The sequence below is a fragment of the Notolepis coatsorum genome (assembly GCF_963971535.1).
Source record: "Notolepis coatsorum genome assembly, chromosome: 6".
In the NCBI taxonomy this organism is placed as follows: Eukaryota; Metazoa; Chordata; class Actinopteri; order Aulopiformes; family Paralepididae; genus Notolepis; species Notolepis coatsorum.
Window position 1 is genome coordinate 95,360,687 of NC_140170.1, and position 18,271 is coordinate 95,378,957.

Consider the following 18,271-nt stretch of genomic DNA (forward strand, 5'->3'; position numbering starts at 1 on the left):
TCTTTTCTTGCGCTGCCTCGCATCTCCCTGCAGCCGGTGGCGGCGGCGTGGTCCTGGATGTGTTTATAATAAAGCCAGCTGGCTACAGCGGGACTAGGGCTAGGCAATTAAATGGCAAGGAGTCGCTAAGCTGGACTGTAGATATGATGATAGCTCGACAATCTGCCATTGACGAGAAGCAAGCTTGATTGCTAATGAATACTTCTTCTAACAGAGTATCAAACCTGTTAGCTATAGTGCCGAGAGTAAAGCAGCCGTGACGGTAGTGTTGTTTGTTGCAGGTGCCTAACGTTACCTGGAGCTGTTGTTGTTTTATGTATGCAGACCCCATCATCACAAGCCAGTCAAGAATTAGTGGTGAAAGTGTAATACTGTCTGTGTGATATTATGTTGGTTAATTATGTTGCCTGAGAGTAAAGTTACGAAGCTGCAACTGGTTACAATTGGGTTGTTTGTAGCTGTTCGTTTGCAACATTTAGGTTAGCCTGTGTTCAATAATTTAAACGGCTAAATTGATTGAATCAAATAGACACCCGGGCCTGTTTCATATTACATGTATTTTTATTGTGTTATTTATTTCATAAGGCAAGTCATTTAAGAATGAATTATTATTTACAATGGTGGCCTGTGCTATTTACGGTTACTTGACTGGAAAACAAACAGACATGGCATTAAATGCCCCTTTTAGGTAAAAATAGTTATCACATTGGACTCTGGTTTGCTAATGGGTAACTTCAACATCTAAAAATCAATAGTTTGGATGATTTATCCTTGTTATAAAAGTATATACAAATTCTGCTTCTGTCTAATGGATGGACATGTTTATGCTATTTACTGCATCACCAACAGATTAAAGAGGTGAAGCCCCAAGATTTTGAAGCACTTGTTCATCTGTCAATCACGTTCAAAAGACCCCAAGCCCGTGCCAGACTTGGAACTGAATAGAAGAATCAAACCCAAGTGTTTTCTGCACCAGAACACTGTCCTCTTAGATGCAGCTCATCTCCCGTGTTTGCAAATGGCTTGCTGTCTGAAGGACGAGCTCCTCTGTTCCATTTGCCTGAGCATCTACCAAGACCCTGTCAGTTTCGGTTGCGAGCACTACTTCTGCCGAAAGTGCATCACTGAACACTGGAGCAGGAAGGAGCTTCACGGAGTACGGGACTGTCCCGAGTGCCGGAGGACCTTCGCCGACCCCCTGCTCTCCCCGAGCCTGAAGTTGGCCAACATCGTGGAGCGCTACTCGGCCTTCCCGCTGGACGCCATCCTGAATGCACAAAGGAGCCCCTATCCCTGCAAGGACCACGAGAAGGTCAAGCTCTTCTGTCTCAGCGACAAAAGCCTGGTGTGCTTCTTCTGTGACGAGCCGGCTCTGCACGAGCAGCACCAGGTGACCACCATCGACGAGGCTTACGAGGAGATACAGGTCAGTTCCCCTATAGAAACGTCTGTTGAGAGGGGTTTGGCAGGGATGGACCTGTTGGTGATGAGCCTGTTGGTGATGAGCCTGTTGATGATGAGCCTGTTGGTGATGAGCCTGTTGATGATGAGCCTGTTGTTGATGAGCCTGTTGATGATGAGCCTGTTGATGATGAGCCTGTTGATGATGAGCCTGTTGTTGATGAGCCTGTTGGTGATGAGCCCGTTCCCCTGATGACATAAATGTGTTTGCTTCAGCTTAATCGGGTTGTTAAGTCAAAGCTCGGACCAGATGGATTTTAAGGTGCGGATGACAGCTTCAGAATTCACGTTGAGTTTGGAGCAACAGATTTGAATGAGAGACAGTGTGGTAAGTCAAGGATCGTGCTGGTATTTTACCGTTGTTTCCATCGCTGCATAAACCCATTCCAGTCCATTTTACAAGTCAGTATTTTGCTTTAACTTAGTATCAGGTTGTGCTCGCTTTATGGCATCCATTAATTCCCAGTCCTTCCGGAGGGCATGTAAAACACCCTCTGGAGTCTCCAGTTTGTCTGCATGTGTATATTCAGTCGTTACACCTACTTTTGTTGTGGGCGGAAGAAGTTGGCAACCTGCAACCTGTTTGGCTACAGGAAACCACCCATCCGTCCCTCATGTGAAGCTCTCTGTCCATAATGCTCCTGAGCACAAATGTGTTCACAATTGTGTGTTTTGTCGATTCAAAATATAAAAAAAGCATTTGCAGATGTATGTATTATATGTTTTAAATTAAATTAGACTGATGGGCATGGAAGTTGGCGCCGCCAGTTAGGCATTTGCTGCCATATTTCTTAAGCTTTATTACAATAATTTGACCAACATACATTGAGTTGTGTCTTTTGCTATGCCATACTCTTTCTTAAACGCATTGGTTAATTGCAGTCATAGTCGGGGCCACTTATATTCCATCGGTGTATCTAGGTCTACATTGGGTTTGTAGTAAATCTTGAGGGGTCAGAAATGGACCTCTGTTGACCCCATTACTTAACATGACGGACATCACACTGGCTGCGGTTACATGGTGACTTTTAATTCCGAATTATAACTTCGGAATCAAATCATTCGGATGTAAAAAAAAATCATGCGAGTTTACATGTCAAATCTTAATTCCGACAAGGTGTTTACATGAAAGTCACTGTCTAATCGGGAGTTTTCGAGTCATCGTAAGGTTTGGGGCTGGGAAGGCTTCTGATTGGGTAAACGTAAACAGGATGTTAACGTCATTACGTTTACCAGAAGTAAACAAACAGCTGCGACCGGTATTCTCAGCTACTGTGCTAGCGTACCAAACAACATTAACCAGACTCTCGGTGTGTCTATTCTGCTAATGTTAAAGGCCTCTAAATGCTACAGCAACTTCAAAGCAACTGCACCACAACATCGACAAAGCAAAGGTGTTGCAGGCCTTTATGCTTCTGCAACATCGACGCACAGCCTATGTAACATTGTACCCCGTATGTAGCAACCCATTGATAACAAGCAGACAAATAAGCATAATTTTTACTTCCGGGCGGGGGGTTTCAAAATAAAAGAGCGACGTCTAAAAGCACCGTAAATACGTTTATTCTTTACAATATCTAATATATATATCTATACACGAACCTAAACTAATCTAAAGTTAGTTTAGGTTCGTGTTAACGTTAGATAATGTACAAAATAAACCTATTTACGGTGCTTTTAGACGTCGCTCTTTTATTTTGAAATCCCCCGACTGAAGTATTATAGTGTCTGTTGCTAGCAGCTTCACTTTTGCCGGCCGGTTCTGTGCTTTTTCTAGCTAACGTATCATCATTCGTTTCCAAAGGAGAGGAGAGAAAGACCGCGGCTCACATGCAGCTCAAACTACCTGTTGGAATAAATTAATTGATTGATGTTTAACTTGTCCCTGTGTGTGTCCAGTCATTTCGACTGCAAACGTTGTATCTAACGTTACCTCAGGATACCATTGTATTTAGTTGGTTAGCTATGTAGCTATTTTGTGGATAGCATTTTGTATAGCATCAATACTAGCTGGCTGGCTACAGCTTTATTTACTAAATTATGGAGGCTTTTTAATCGTCAAGGTAAGAGAGGATTTGTCATGATCAACTGAAGGCGTATGCTATGGAACAATATGTGCCCCTGTTCGTGATCATCTATGTGTACTGTAGCCTATGCGCGATCATGTGCAGAAAGACCGGGGGGAACTAATTCCGAAAAAGCGTTTACATGGACAGAAAAAGCTTTAATTCGGAATGATAAACGGAATAAACCGGCCACTTACATCGGAATGGATTTTATTTCGGAATGGCCATTTTCATTCGGAATTAAGTATTTTCAGATGTTTACATGATAACTTTAAATAGGATTTAACGTTAATTCCGAATGAAAAGGGGAATAAACTGTCCATGTAAACGCAGCCAATGTATACGTTTTCCAAGCGAGTATCCAATTGAAGCCGAGAGGGTGTTTCACCGGCATTTGGAGCAATGAAATGAGCCAGTTTCAATTCAGTTTCTGATGGGTAAACACGTGAAATCTACCCCCCAGAGGCTGGTTTACACCATGTCACTAATATGAACCTGTTTATGAAGGCTTTGTTAGCCCGTATTATGTCGGCATTGTTTGCTTTTAGTCATATTTTGCACATCCATCGCTGCAGTAATTCAATGTCACTGTTGTTTGCCTTCTCATCAGCAGAACAGTTCCCTCCGAGGCCAACTCCTATAACTCCACAGCAAGGCTGTTAATCCCGCTGTTGTTTCTTTTGTTTGTTTTAGTCGATGTGCACAGCGGTGAAGTCCAGTGCCATCTGTGTTTTCTGTTCTTCCCTCTGCCCCGTTGTGTCTGCTGCTAACCAGTGTAGACGTGGTCCAGATCTGTGCTGCTGACCCACTGGACAACAACTCACCCCCGGCTTGTTATGCAGACAGCAGGGGGGGGGGGAGTCTGATGAGGACCAGGCCAAAGTGTTGATGGTTAACACTTACCTGTGCGCCTGACTGCACTGAGGCCATGTCCAGACAAAACCGATTTCGGCCGTATCAGTCAAAGTATTTGATCGTATGCACCTTTCAGCCACACGGAACTGTGTTCTGGGAGCCTGAAAACGCTATTTTCTGAGACCGGGTCCCAGAGTGGGAAAATCTGAAGACGCCCCCCTTGTGTCGCCGTCTTTACAAGCCTATACTCGCATTTTCCTGAACCGATGACGCGATAGCCCACCTCTCCCTTAACACTTTCCGTGCCACGGGTCCAGTGCCCCGGAACCCCGTTGCGTGCCAACGCCCACTTCAATGATGGAGCTCTCATATTTGCGAACTCATGAACTATATCTTAAATTATGGCTATGTGTATAATATGGCCTTTGCTTATCAATGACTTGTTTACAGTCAACATTGTCGAAACGGATTGTTTTTTAATCGGTTCATTTGCTTTTTATACCATTTTGAAAAACTCGTTTTTTGAAAGTTTCAGGAAAATATAAAGATTCTGTGATAATCGCCCTTTACTGGAATATACTGGAATACACAAACTGTCATTTTTCTGCCTATTTGTGAATCGTTTTCAAATAAACGCTAGATTATCGATAGTATGTGTACTTATGCACGCTATATAAGCGGGCTGAAAAATCGATGATCCATTTCCTGATCAGCACACACACGCACACACACATAGGGCCCACGTTGATATCTCTGTGAAAAAAGCTCTGATTATCCTAAGACTGGTAAAATAGATTTCTTACCTCAGATCAGATATTCTCCAAAAAGATTATTCCAATTCCTGATCGTCATTCCAAATATCGATTGCGTTTATTGATCCAACGCTGGGTGGTCGAAACACAGATTCCACGCTGTTCTGATGGTCCACAATGAATCCAATCGGCTCGAGTTGCATGCCTGAGAAGTAAAATGTGGAAGCAGGATTTCCCCCCCCATGCGTTTCATTCAATCCAATCCAAAGGGGTGCAGTACCACAGGGAGAGACGATAGGGGGCGGTATTTTCCCAATGGAGCTCAGAGAGAGTTTGCAGTGGTAACGTGAGGCTAGATTGATGAAATATGAATGGAAATCGCTAATAAATAAAAAAACGAGATCTCTCGTCGTTGGCACTCAGCGGTCTGCATGAACTAACGAGAAATCTCGCCGCTGGCACTCAAGTGTTAACCCGCGTGTGCAAACTCAGCCAACATCACAACAACAATGGCATTGTACAGAGTAGTTGCGTTCATGTTACAGAAGCTATTGAGCTTGATCTGGCTTTTACAGCTAAATGTACTGCGCCTGTACTACCACTGTCGACAACAGAGATGTCAAACACATTGAGCGCCAGATGGCCGTTTGTGCCAGCGCTGTAATGCAATGGGGGTAGATGCCGGTGTTTGTAGTGCTAAAACTATATTAAATATTATAGCTATGGATCTAATAACAACGTCGATTGTCAGTGAGTTTCTTCCGGTCAACATGCAAAAAACAGATTATTCTTTCATCCATACATTTCCATTTTATACCGTGGTGAATATGAGTATAGTTTTAGAGTGATCCTGTGTAATCCCAGGAAACTCCGCCAAACAGCGCTTTACTGCATTTCATTATAAATCGTGCCATTTCTCGCTTGATTATTGAGTCAATCTGAAATCAATACTAGATTATCGGTATTATGTTTCATCATGTATGCATGGAAAGGGGGGGGGGGGAGCCGGCCCTCCGTGCTTTGATCGCAGCCAACGGAAAATTGTGAACGAAATGAAAACGAAAAAGTTCAAAATCTTTTTCGTCTGGACATTGCCTGAGTGATGTGAAGTGCTTACACTGACCGTGTCTTTCACACTTCACATTAGGGCTGGGCGATATATCGGTATTGTTTATCATGTATTTATATATATAAGATAATATGATCCTTTATTAATATATGTCAATATCTATCAAATATAAATTCCTTTTGATTATCATGATTGGTTGATTTTATTTATGGATCCAAAGACACCATGACAAAAGTGCAAAAGTGACAACACTTGTTTCCAGAATGGTCCCCGATGTTATGACCAAAGGACATACACAAATAACATATAAAACAACACATAGAAAAAGTCCAATACAACAAATCCATATTCTACATATCTAAAAACAAGACAATAACCTGACCAAATACCATAAAATAGCCATAATACCATCATTAAAACAATCCAAGTATGACCTGACAGCTATCTGGCCACTTTACCCCAGAGATATGAGCGAACCTGACCTTTAAACTTTCCTCTAGATCCTGACAGTTTTATACTAAGTGGAAGGCTGTTCCACGTTGAGATCCCTGTGTGTAGAAAAATGAGCTCTGAGCCATTGACTTTGACACCTTACAGGAGCGAACACTGGCCCTGCCATTGTGTCCATGCTGCATATATGGACCATATGGATGTGAGACTTCAGATTAGAGATGTTCCGATAGGGCTGTACGTTAACTTTTTTTGCACATGGCACTGGTGCTACAGAGGTTGATATTTTGTAGCACAGGCCAAAATCTTGTAGCACAAGTATAAAACATGTTATATTTGTAACAGTCACAAATGTGCCTATTGTATTTGTGTTATTTAGTTGCAGTGCCATGTTTGGCTGTCATTTTCATGCTGACAAGTTGACGTCACACAGCCAGACACGTTACGTGTAAGGAATTATGGGATTTGGTGTTTGGTGTATGGACTCTACTAGCGGTGGGAATCACAAGTTCCATCACGATACGATATCGATTCTTTGGACAACGATACGATATTTGCCGATATCTGCCATGATGATACGATACGATGCAGCTGCAATCGATATGAGACTATATCATAAGCCCATTTAACACAATCGGTAACATTTAGATCAACTCAAAAAAGGTAACAAATATAATTTGAGAAATTAATTGAGCTCTTCCAGACATTTAAATGAAAAACAATCTATTGATACAAATATACCTCCTGTTCACTATAAAGTGCCACGTTTTGATATATTGAGCTTTAAACTTTAAGTAACGGAATTTTTTTTGGAACTTACAACACGCAACCTAAAACCCCTTCCTCTCCCAAACCGTTCCTGCAATTGTTTTATGTTGCATGATGATCATGAATACATTTATTATGTATTGTATTTTTTATGTTTAAATATCAACATTATCTGTCCACCCTCAGTACATTTACTATCAATATAATATACTCGTCTGACTTCATCTGATCTTTTCACTCACACACACACACACACACACCACACACCACACACCACACACACACCACACCCCCCGAAGGGAGAATGCCTTCCCAGTCCCCACTCTGTTGTTCTCTCTGGCTCTGATCAAGGTTAGCTTGTTGTTAGCTTACGCTAACGTAACGTTAATTTCGGACTTTAACACGACGTGGTCATAAAGGAATGGTGAGGATTGCAAAGCATGTTAGATGCATTTGACCCGTTGCGGAATAAAACGGCAGGGATTTGTTTTGGGTCGTGAAATAGGCACACTAGCCTTGCTATGTTGCAATGTCCGTGTTCCAGACTCTACTGCACGCTGTGCTGTTGAGCCGAGCGGATACGAGTCGACTCCACGGGATTTTCAAAATAAGAGTATCGATATGAACCGAACGTTGCTAGCTGCCGGAGCCATAGATATTATGGCTGGAGCTGCGCTTCTGCGGAGATTAGACCTGCCACAGGATTTTCAAAATAAGAGTATCGATATGAACCGAATGCCTATCGCACCAGTGCTACTGAAGTAAATCCATTCATCGCACAGACCGATGTTGCTGTAGCACATGCGACATAATATATCTCGCACTGTACAGCCCTGGATACCATTTTTTCCTTCCAGATCCGATTCCGATACCTAAGCTTTGGGTATCGGCCGATACCGAGTACTGATCCGATACCAGTGCATACATTAAAAAAATTAAAAAAAAATTATATACATTTAATTTCTTTTTACAGATACTGTTTTATATATACTGTTTTTTAGTAATAACTAGAAAGTAATGGTATTTATTCAACAACAGGTGATTGTATATATTAGTAGTATCATTAATTGACAACTAAGCTTAGAGCCATATAAAATCCGTTTTTATTATTTTCCAAATTCCATTTTATTTTTTCCCAAATTCCATTTTTTTCCGTTTTAATATTTCGGAATTCTGTATTTAGCTTTTTATGCTCATTTTACCATCAGAAATAGTGTCTAATAAGTGGGAATGAATAAATGTCCACAATTGAATAAGATATAACGGTCCATTTAATGTTTTTAAGTGCTGCAACTCAGAAATACAGTTCAATTTTACACAATATTTTTCAATTAATATTGTGACAAAATAAAAATACATATTTCAAGTGTAAACGATAGATACAGCTAGCTACTACTGACATTATCACAATGACAATGTCAGTAACCTAGCTATATCTATTATATTGTGATGAAATATAGTAATGCATAATTTAGGGACCTTTAGTTTAGTTTATTTCGATTATAAAGGACAATGTATAATGACAATCGTTTGCATTAAACAAATGGATGAGTGCACCAGATTTAGCAAGAAGCTATCATTTCCATCTATAGTCCTATGTACTGTAACGTTTCATAGCTATTTAAGTTTATTTAGATTATAAAGGGCAGTGTATAATGACAATCGTTTGCATTAAACAAATGGATGGGTGCACCAGATTTAGCTAGAACTTCTAGAAGCTATCATTTCCATCTATAGTCCTATAACGTTACATAGCTATTTAAGTGTATTTAGTTTATAAAGGACAGTGTGTAATGACAATCGTTTGCATTAAACAAATGGATGGGTGCACTAGATTTAGCTAGAAGCTATCATGTCCTAACGTTATAGCTATTTAATCACAATAGTGTCGCAAGTGTTTTTGCGGGTCCAGTCCACGGAACGTTGACAGAATTAGCAAAACACCTTATCACCGGAGGCATAAAAGTCATTAGGATACTGTTCTGCTCTGAATTGAGGGCTTATTGTGGATTTTTTTTTTAGCTTCTTGACGATGTTAACACTGAAGCAGCCAGACGCTTGAGCACCGCTGTGTTGTGTGTAACACGCTGTAGCGTCCCCGCCTCCCCGGTCGCGTGTGCACCAAACATTCCACCCAAAAACGAAATTTCAGTCCCGATTAGGCCAAATTCTGCAATATTCCACGTTTTGCAGTTGATTCCATTTTTATTGGTTAATTCCGCGATTCAGTCCGCGATTCCGTGAACGCGGATTTCATATGGCTCTAACTATGCTCAATGAGTTCACCCAAGGAACTGTTGTTGGTGTTGGGACATTGGTACCGCACGGACGCTATACGTTGTTGCACTTGCTACCCAGTCGGCTCCGGTTCAGTTAGCTAGTAGTAGTAGCGTGTATGTTGTGATTTTCGATGCAAAATAAATATTCAACATTCTCTTTTGAGACTCCGCCTCAGACTCTTAACCTTTGGCACTAAAAGCTAAACATTGTCACCGGTATGGCTGTCCTCAACATGTCATTAATTGTGTGCGAGAGGTCGATCAGTGACGACACTTAGGTTAGCCAGTTAACGTCAGCTAGGTTAGTGAGCTAGATGGAAAGACAATGTAACGTTACTGGTGAAAAAGTGATTTACCTTGGAATACTCCTTTGCCAACTTGCTGTACTTTGCTTGCAGGTCTGCAGCCATTATTGCTGGATTATGAATAGCCCCAACTTTAGACAAGGTAACGTTAAAGATAAAACTAGCTCTTCAGCTAATGCTAACACCAGCAAGAGAACACATCAGAGCTCCCCGTCACACCGCTCTGTCGGGACGATGGCATTTAAGAAAGTATCTGCTGTTAAAATGAAACAGCATTGACACTTTAATTCACGGTCGATTAAAAACACGTTTGTTTTATAATGCTCGCTCTCAGCAGGAGGATACCGCACGTGGTGTTGATAAATTACGTCATATGCGATTGGAGCATAGATTTGACGTGTACTCGCTGATACCAGCATTTTAGGCTGTATCGGAGGCATTTCCGATACTGGTATCGGTATCGGAACAACTCTACTTCAGATAGCTTGGGGCTGTACCATTGACTATGTTGAACATGTGGTTCATGATATACATTGTTTTCCCCATGTTGCCCAGCCCTACCTCCCATAGTAAGGCACTGACTGCAGTTGTAGACTAAAGCCAGCAGAACGTCTTGGCTGTTTGTATGCCATTCTCCTCCTAAGCCCTTCCTGTCCCAGAGCTATTATTGGTGAGATGGCCTCAGCCTTTGACTATTCATTATTCTGTCCACTTGCACCACTCTGAAAGTATGTCTTTGAGACATCGTCCGCATTAAACGACTGTACTAATATGTAGGAGGTGACTAAGACGATATGCACCCAACCTGAATGAAAAGATTGTTTCAAAACGACTGTTAATGAAAAAAATTTGGTTTCCATCACATTGGAGCCAGTTAGTTTACAGTAATCCTATTGGTGTGCTTATATGAGGTCATTTGGTTTGGAATAAGAGTGAATCACACCTTTAAACAGATTATAAGGATGTAATGTAAAATAGCTGGTGACATGTTATTGAGTACAGAGCCATGGCTATGTCCTTCCCTTTATGGATATGCAGCATACAATACAATGTTATATAATGATGAATTAAGCATCAAAGTATTTCTCAATACCAAACAAGGCATTGTGCTGGCAGCAAAGGTCATAGCTGTGTCATCTCCATGCAGAAGTAATTAGGCCCAGTACAAGATGCGGTTCTTCCTTGGACAGTGTCTCGTCTCTCTCCTCTTGGAGCTCGTTTGAAGGCAGAGTTCTGTCCGGTGGGAGGCTTGGAGGCTGCCCAGATCTCCTCCACTAAACAGAAAAGAGACTGGCACACAAGAGCCCTCATCTGAAACAAACATAACGAGCTTGGAAGTTGGCACATTAAAGCCCCCTACGGTGACCTCATCAACAGTTTGAACATTTTCAAAACCGGCCTCACAAAGCAAATCATTGGTTTACAAGAGCGAATGATTCCTGCTAATTGTCACGAGCACAGTCTGTGTCCCGGCCCTTATTTCCCCGCTGCACTCTGAGATCGGGACCTGCTGGAGACGGTCATAAATCACCTTTTGAGTTGAAGTGTTTTCAGAGAAGTGTGGTCTATGCTGTTACTTTGATTATAATGTTTCAACATTGTCATTGACAACACAACAGAAAGCTATGTCCGGTTTAGCTATGCATGCATTTCAACGCATAAGTAGGAACAGTCCAACATATGCGACAGCTGAATTTCAATTATTGTTACTTATCCCGTCTTCCTTCAGGATAGACTCTGCATTGTGTTGTTGGATGTTGAAGTAGAGTCACTCTAATGAAATCTCCCCTCGCTATAATATAATATACATATTGTCGTAATGGTTTTATCTTCTAAGAAAACGCTACTCAAATCCTGCAATTGCAACGCAATGCGATGATGCATCGGTAACGGACTCTCATTCAAAATGAATCAACTTCTGTCAGAGCAACATGTGACCGCTCTGTTAACACATTCAGAGCCACGCCCCTTATGACCATATTAGGGCTAGTGTGCCAACACATTGAAGTCAATGGGAGGATGGGGAAATTTGTGAACGCTTAAACTATATCTCGTGTCTAATACACGTAGGCCTGCCACGATAACACATTTTGCTGGGCGATTAATTGCCCCCGAAAATATCGCGATAAGCGATATTATTGCGACCGGTTAGAGAATTTTTTTTTTGGAGAAATTTATTTCCCAAAACTTTTATTTTGAAGCCCACCGCTCCGTCTTTTCCGGTGTTTAAGACTTTTATTTTGAAGCCCACCGACCGGACCGGAAGTATTGTTGTGATTATTTCAGGTACTTTTTGGGTACCAGAAAAGTCACGTGAAACACTGCAGACCACTGAATAGAGACGCGTCTCTAGGATTTCATAATCATTATGTTTGCAGCAGGCACAAGTGCAATAAACAAAGGATACAGTCACTGTGTATTCTGCCTCATTTATTGATTAAACAAAACCGACAACACAATTTGCCACCGAGCGGAGAGTTTAGTCTCGCAAAAAGATCGCTGACTTGTTAAGGCTTGTTGTTAGGTTAGGTGCTAATGTTGTGCTAGCGTTTTAGCATGGCTATCGTACATAGCGTGATCAATATAACTCGCTATTGATTGTTTGTATGAGTAACGTTAATGCTAGTAGAATAGACACAACGTGAGGTAATCACCATCCATTTTAAACCGGTTATTACCTAATGCTAACGTTAGCAAATAGACGCGACTGGTAACGTTACAGCTTGTTAGCCTAATGCTCGTTAACGTTAGCATAGACAGCCTAGCTAACGTTAACGCTTGTAGAATAGACACAATGAGAGGTAACGTTAGCGTTAGCAGAATAGACACAACGAGGGTCTCGTTAATGTTGTTGTTGATTGATTGATTGAAAACTGTGTTTACTCTGTTTGTATGAGTAACGTTAATGCTAGTAGAATAGACACAATGTGCTGTGCTCTGTAGTAAAGCCAGCGGCCCGCCTCCCAACACGGACAGTGACTGACAAGGGGCACTGGGTCCGCCTCATTAAAACAAACGCGCAAATAGCAATTAATCGCGCCCGTCAAAATCATTGCATTCATTTTAATTATCGCGGCAATTAATCGATTTATTGCTTATCGCGGCAGGCCTAAATACACGCGTCGCTTATCAATGACTTGCTTGCAGTCAACATGTACGAAACGGATTGTTTTTTCATTGGTACATTTCCGTTTTATACCGTTTTGAATACAAGTATAGTTTTGGAGATGTCTAGTAATTCCAGAGAAATTCTGCGATAATAGCTCTTTAGTGGAATACACAAAACACGTTGTCATTTTTCGGCTGATTTATGAATAGTTTTCAAATAAACGCTAGATTATCGATAGTATGTGTGTACTTATGCACGCTAGAGAAGCGGGCTGAACAATCGATTATCCATGCCGTGGTCAGTGCTAACGTTACGCGCGCACACACACACACACACACACACACACTGCGATGGCGGAGAAAAAAATATCTGATTAACCCAAGACTGGTAACATAGAGTCCTTACCTCACATCAGATGTTCTGCAAAAAGATTAATCCAATTCCTGATCGCCATTACAAATATTTATCGCGTTTATTGATCCAACGTTATAGTCCAAAACACATAATCGAAAGCTGCTCCCTCCCAGCCTCCCCAGTGAATGTGGTAACAGCTACTGCTTGCCCGAGAAGGGAAACCCCGGGACCGGAGTTCTTTTCTGATGCACAGTCCCACCCAATCCAATCCAATGATGTGCAATACCATCCAGGAGACGATAGGCGGCGGTATTTGCCCTTTTCGAGCTCAGACCCATTTCCAATGATGACGTCAGGCTGGATGAATGATAAATGAATGGATATTGCTAATAAAAGTTTTCTTGGGTCTTGGCACTCGATGCATGGCGAGTTAACCCGACTAATCTCGTGGTTGGTACTGAATGGGTTAACATTTGAATTGGGTGTTCAGGTCCCTTGAGAAGGGCTGTAAGTGGGTAGTGTTGTGAAGGATCAGATTAAACCGAATATATATATTTATTTATGGATATATATTTAATAGTATTTGTATATCGTTTGATATCCCTTGTATATTCCTTGTACATATACACTGAATATCCCTTTATTCTACTACAGCCCATAATAGTTCATTCTCTTATTGGACAAAAGGACCAGGCGCCAGGGACAAGCCCCTGGCGTTCAAGTTCAAAGGTACCGACGAGACATGCCTTTACTAGCCTCAGCTCCGCGCAGGAATACGGCTACCGAAAGCAGAGCGGCACTACTTGTCCACTGTGCATATAAATATGGCGCAAGAAATGTAGAATTCCTCTTAGTCCTTTACCCTTCTACCCAACTAAGTAACAAGACGTGAAGCCTCACCCCACGATACCGCGTGCGGTGTAGTACGGCCTGTTTGGCCTTAGAATAGCAGTGAGACCTCGTGCGAATTAATAGCTGAATTGCCAGAGTTTGGCACCGTATTTCTATTAAGTAATAATAGTCTATTATGTATGATGCATCGTTCGGTTAGAGTTCTAAAGTGAGCAGCACCCCCATCGTTTCCTCGCGTTATCTAGAGTCTTAACCAGGCTGGGCAGACCACGCGTGGTGCTTTCATCCGAGGAGTTCTGGGCGAGGACGAGTGGACCTGCACATTGGATTACCTACCCCGACGACTGCTGAGCCCTATACGGCATGGAATATCTATTTGCTTTGGTGCTTTGATTTGTGGAGCGGATAATCGCCAACACCGGTGAGTGTTGGATTTACCCCGAGAGGAGCCAAGGTGAGACGGCGCTCAGACCAGACTGAGGTCGCCTCGCTTCTTCTTCGTTGTGGACCGACAGCGACAGCTACAGCTATCGTCTACAAGAGAGCCCAAGTGTATTCATCTGTGGATCAAGGTTCCACGGGCACTGTTTTCTGTACCTGAATTCTCCCTGGAAATCGTTGACCAGACGGGATACAGCCGACGGCTCTCCTACCCCCCCTACTGGCTTACAACCGGCGGGACCCCTTCAGTATATTATCCAGCTATAATCATTAAGTGACCATCGCTATAATCCCCTAAGAGCCAGGTTGTATACTTGCTTCCTGTGTAACCAGAGATTGGACATTCAGTGTTGATTTGCATACGAGTACTCATTTGCCTTACAAGAGCATTCAATTCAAATCATAAATGTAATAAGTAATTATTATATGTACCTTTTGCTATATATTAAATATTTGACTATTACCTTTGTGTGGACCTGATTTCATATGTGGGAAAGTGTTCATCATACTTAGATATCGTGTACTGTATGGCCAGTAATTAAAGTACATAAAGCGGTAGTGGTTTAATGATACCATACTTATCAATACAGTCAGGGAATTGTACCCCTCAGTTACAGGTAGTGTAGCTGGTTGTGTTTCCCTGCACAAAGTATTCCAGTTAATAGTTTATATCCCAGTCAAGTTCTTATTTAGGCTAATGTGCTTATATGCATCTTCATATACTTCATCTTCAGCAACCAAAAATATCCCTATATATGAGTTGTAATTAAAAATACACAAAAGGGGAAATGGATGTGGTCAGAATTATTTTTATTGTGTGTTGGTTATTTGAGATTGAAAATAATTGAATACAAATGCCTGTACTGTAACTATATACAGTTCACTGCTGGTAACACTGCATCCATCAGAAAGCAATGCCCCCTCTGTTAATATGATGATTCGTCATTTTGGTCCAGTTTCACTCTTTAAAAAAAACGTCTCCTCTCCGCAGTGAGCAGACAACCACTGTTTGTTGGAAGGAAATACATTTGCGACGTTGTTCCCGCAGGCGCAAAGGTCACCAGCCTTGATAATACTTAACCCACGGTGCCGAGACGACACGACCAGGACGCGTTGAAGTGCAGCAGGGTCAGGTGTGATGTTGTGACTGGTGGTGAGGCCAGCGGGGGCTCTCTAAAAGAAGAGACCTGGTGAGGCCAGCGGGGGATCTCTAAAAGAAGAGACCTGAGTTTTTCCTTCTTAAAGGGGAACTATCTTACTATTACTTTCACTATTTGGGCAATTTTACACAATTCCTGTGAGTCTATGGAACACATCTGTATGTTTTTTTTTTTTTATTCATTGTTTTGTATTTCTAATCAAGTACTCTAGAGCAGCATTTTCTGCACTTCCAGATTCCAAGCTGTTTTTGAGTCACCCACCCCGTGAATATTATTGCACGGATCGGAATACGCATGGGAGTGTGCGCTATATTTTGCAACAGGTTGACGTGACGTGAGTGCTGATGGAGAGCGAGAGAGAGAACGAGCGAGAGGGAGAGTCAGATAGAGAGAGAGGAGAGATGCTCCGAGAGAGAGTGTGTTTCCCCCGGCCCCCCACACACGCACGCAGTCGGGAGTGTGTGTAAATGCTCCGAGACGAGTTGCACTGTATGAGAGCCTCTCTCTCCCTCTCTCTCTATATCTGTCTGTCTCTCCCTCTCGCTCGCTCTCTCTCTCTCTCTCTCTCTATCAGCACTCGCGTCACGTCGTCAACCTGTTTGAGGAAGTGTCAGTGACAGGGAAACCGCTTTCGCATTATTTCCACTCGCTCCGTTGTTGAGCGAATTGTTGATTGTGGGCGGTGGCTACAAGCACAGAGGGGGCTGAGATATGCAGATCAGCGCCTTGCTACGTAGTCAATTCTGAATGGCTTGGTTCAGTGGGGGAGGTTCTTGTCTGAGCTGAACTGAAGAAACGGGAGTAGCTAGAGATTTCACATCTAGTCAGTGTTGGTACAACCCCACATTGCTAGAAAACAATGCAAACCACAGGAAAAGGCCATTTATAAGATAGTTCCCCTTTAATTTTTTTTTTTTTTTATAAAATACGAGATTTCAGATGAAAGAACGGCATTCAGTACAGAACTAACAGTTTGACAGTTACTTCCATAGTCTACATATTTAGATGTAGGGGGGTATATTGATTGATTGAAAACTTTATTAACAGATTGTAGAATGGGTACAATACAGTACGGCTCAATACACACAATTGTTAAGGGGATGCAGACCAGAGAGACTTTCGTCTTGTTTACATCAGGGTCCCCCATTTTCAATTCATAATGACATTTATGACATACACAACATACAGATATACAGATATATTATGACATACAGATATACAGTACTGTTACATTTGTGACATACACAATATGCAAATATACAGTACTGTTAAACAGAGATCCTAACAGAAAATATATACATATTTATACATATACATTGGGTGGGTGGGGGGGGTACAGGATCAGCCTATTATCTGCCTGCCTGTTGCTGTCAGACTGAAATTACTCTCGACTCTCTGAAGATTTCAGACTCCTCTGTAGAACTGGGTCATGCGGAAGACGAGCAGAGGAGCTGCGTGGGTTCTTCTGTCACGGCGGTTCCAAAATGACCTAATATCCCGCGAAGAGACATGACTTTGTAAATGGTTTATCTTTTGGAGACAAAAAAAAACTAAGTAGCTCCGACATCTAAAGTGGCCTCTTGTCAGTTTGCTCAGCAGAGCTTTCCTCTTTCTAGACACGATAGAGGAGCAGGACGGCCCTGGTTGTTGTTGTTGTTGCTGCTGCTGTTATCTCCGTGGATAGAGTACATGTGCACTGAGTGCATTTCTATAATCATCTCCAAGATGGCATAAACCTTTGGTTCTCCGCAGCTCAGACTTTTGATCCAAACGGTCTACCCGGCAGGCGTAATTAGAGGAAGATCTTTGGATGTGTCCCGTCCCGTGTGGTGATGCTAAATATACACTTGTTTTCATTGCATCGGCCTAATTGTTGATATTCTATACATGCAACACATACAAGGATTAAATCCGCAAAGAAAGATTGTACACATTATTTATTTATTTTACCATAGCTGTTCGTGGAAGGTTCATTTACATTTTGAACACTTTGGTCCAGTGTTTCAATAATACCATTTCAGTGTTGGAACATTTGATCGCCCGGCACGTCCTCCGTACCCGAGTGGTTTAGAATCAGATAAACGGGGATCTACTGTAGTCGTTCCAGTTCACATTACGCCTCAGTTGACCAAATCATGTGTTGACTGTGTTTGGCCACTGGTGAATGCAGGCTTTGGTTTGGTCTGTGACAGGCGCTGAGTGTGTAATCTCCTTAGCTTGGCATGTCACACTCCTGACCTCAGGCCCGGAGTCTTGCTGCCATTGAAGTGGGCTTTAACTCCAGCTGATTTGCATCCAGCCCACCCCAACCCCCCTCCCTGCGGATGCTGCTGCAGTCAAATCTATAATG

General features: G+C 42.1%; 1 protein-coding gene across 1 annotated transcript in view; it reads left to right on the forward strand.

Annotated features, from left to right (window-relative positions):
* The window catches only part of trim62.1 (tripartite motif containing 62, tandem duplicate 1), a 150,731-nt gene that overhangs the window by 245 nt on the left and 132,215 nt on the right, over positions 1 to 18,271 (forward strand). Inside the window, exon 2 of the mRNA XM_084316803.1 lies at positions 850 to 1,426. Within this exon, the coding sequence (XP_084172929.1) occupies positions 1,019 to 1,426 (408 nt within the window). The 5' untranslated portion in view covers positions 850 to 1,018. The remainder of the gene's footprint in view (positions 1 to 849; positions 1,427 to 18,271) is intronic.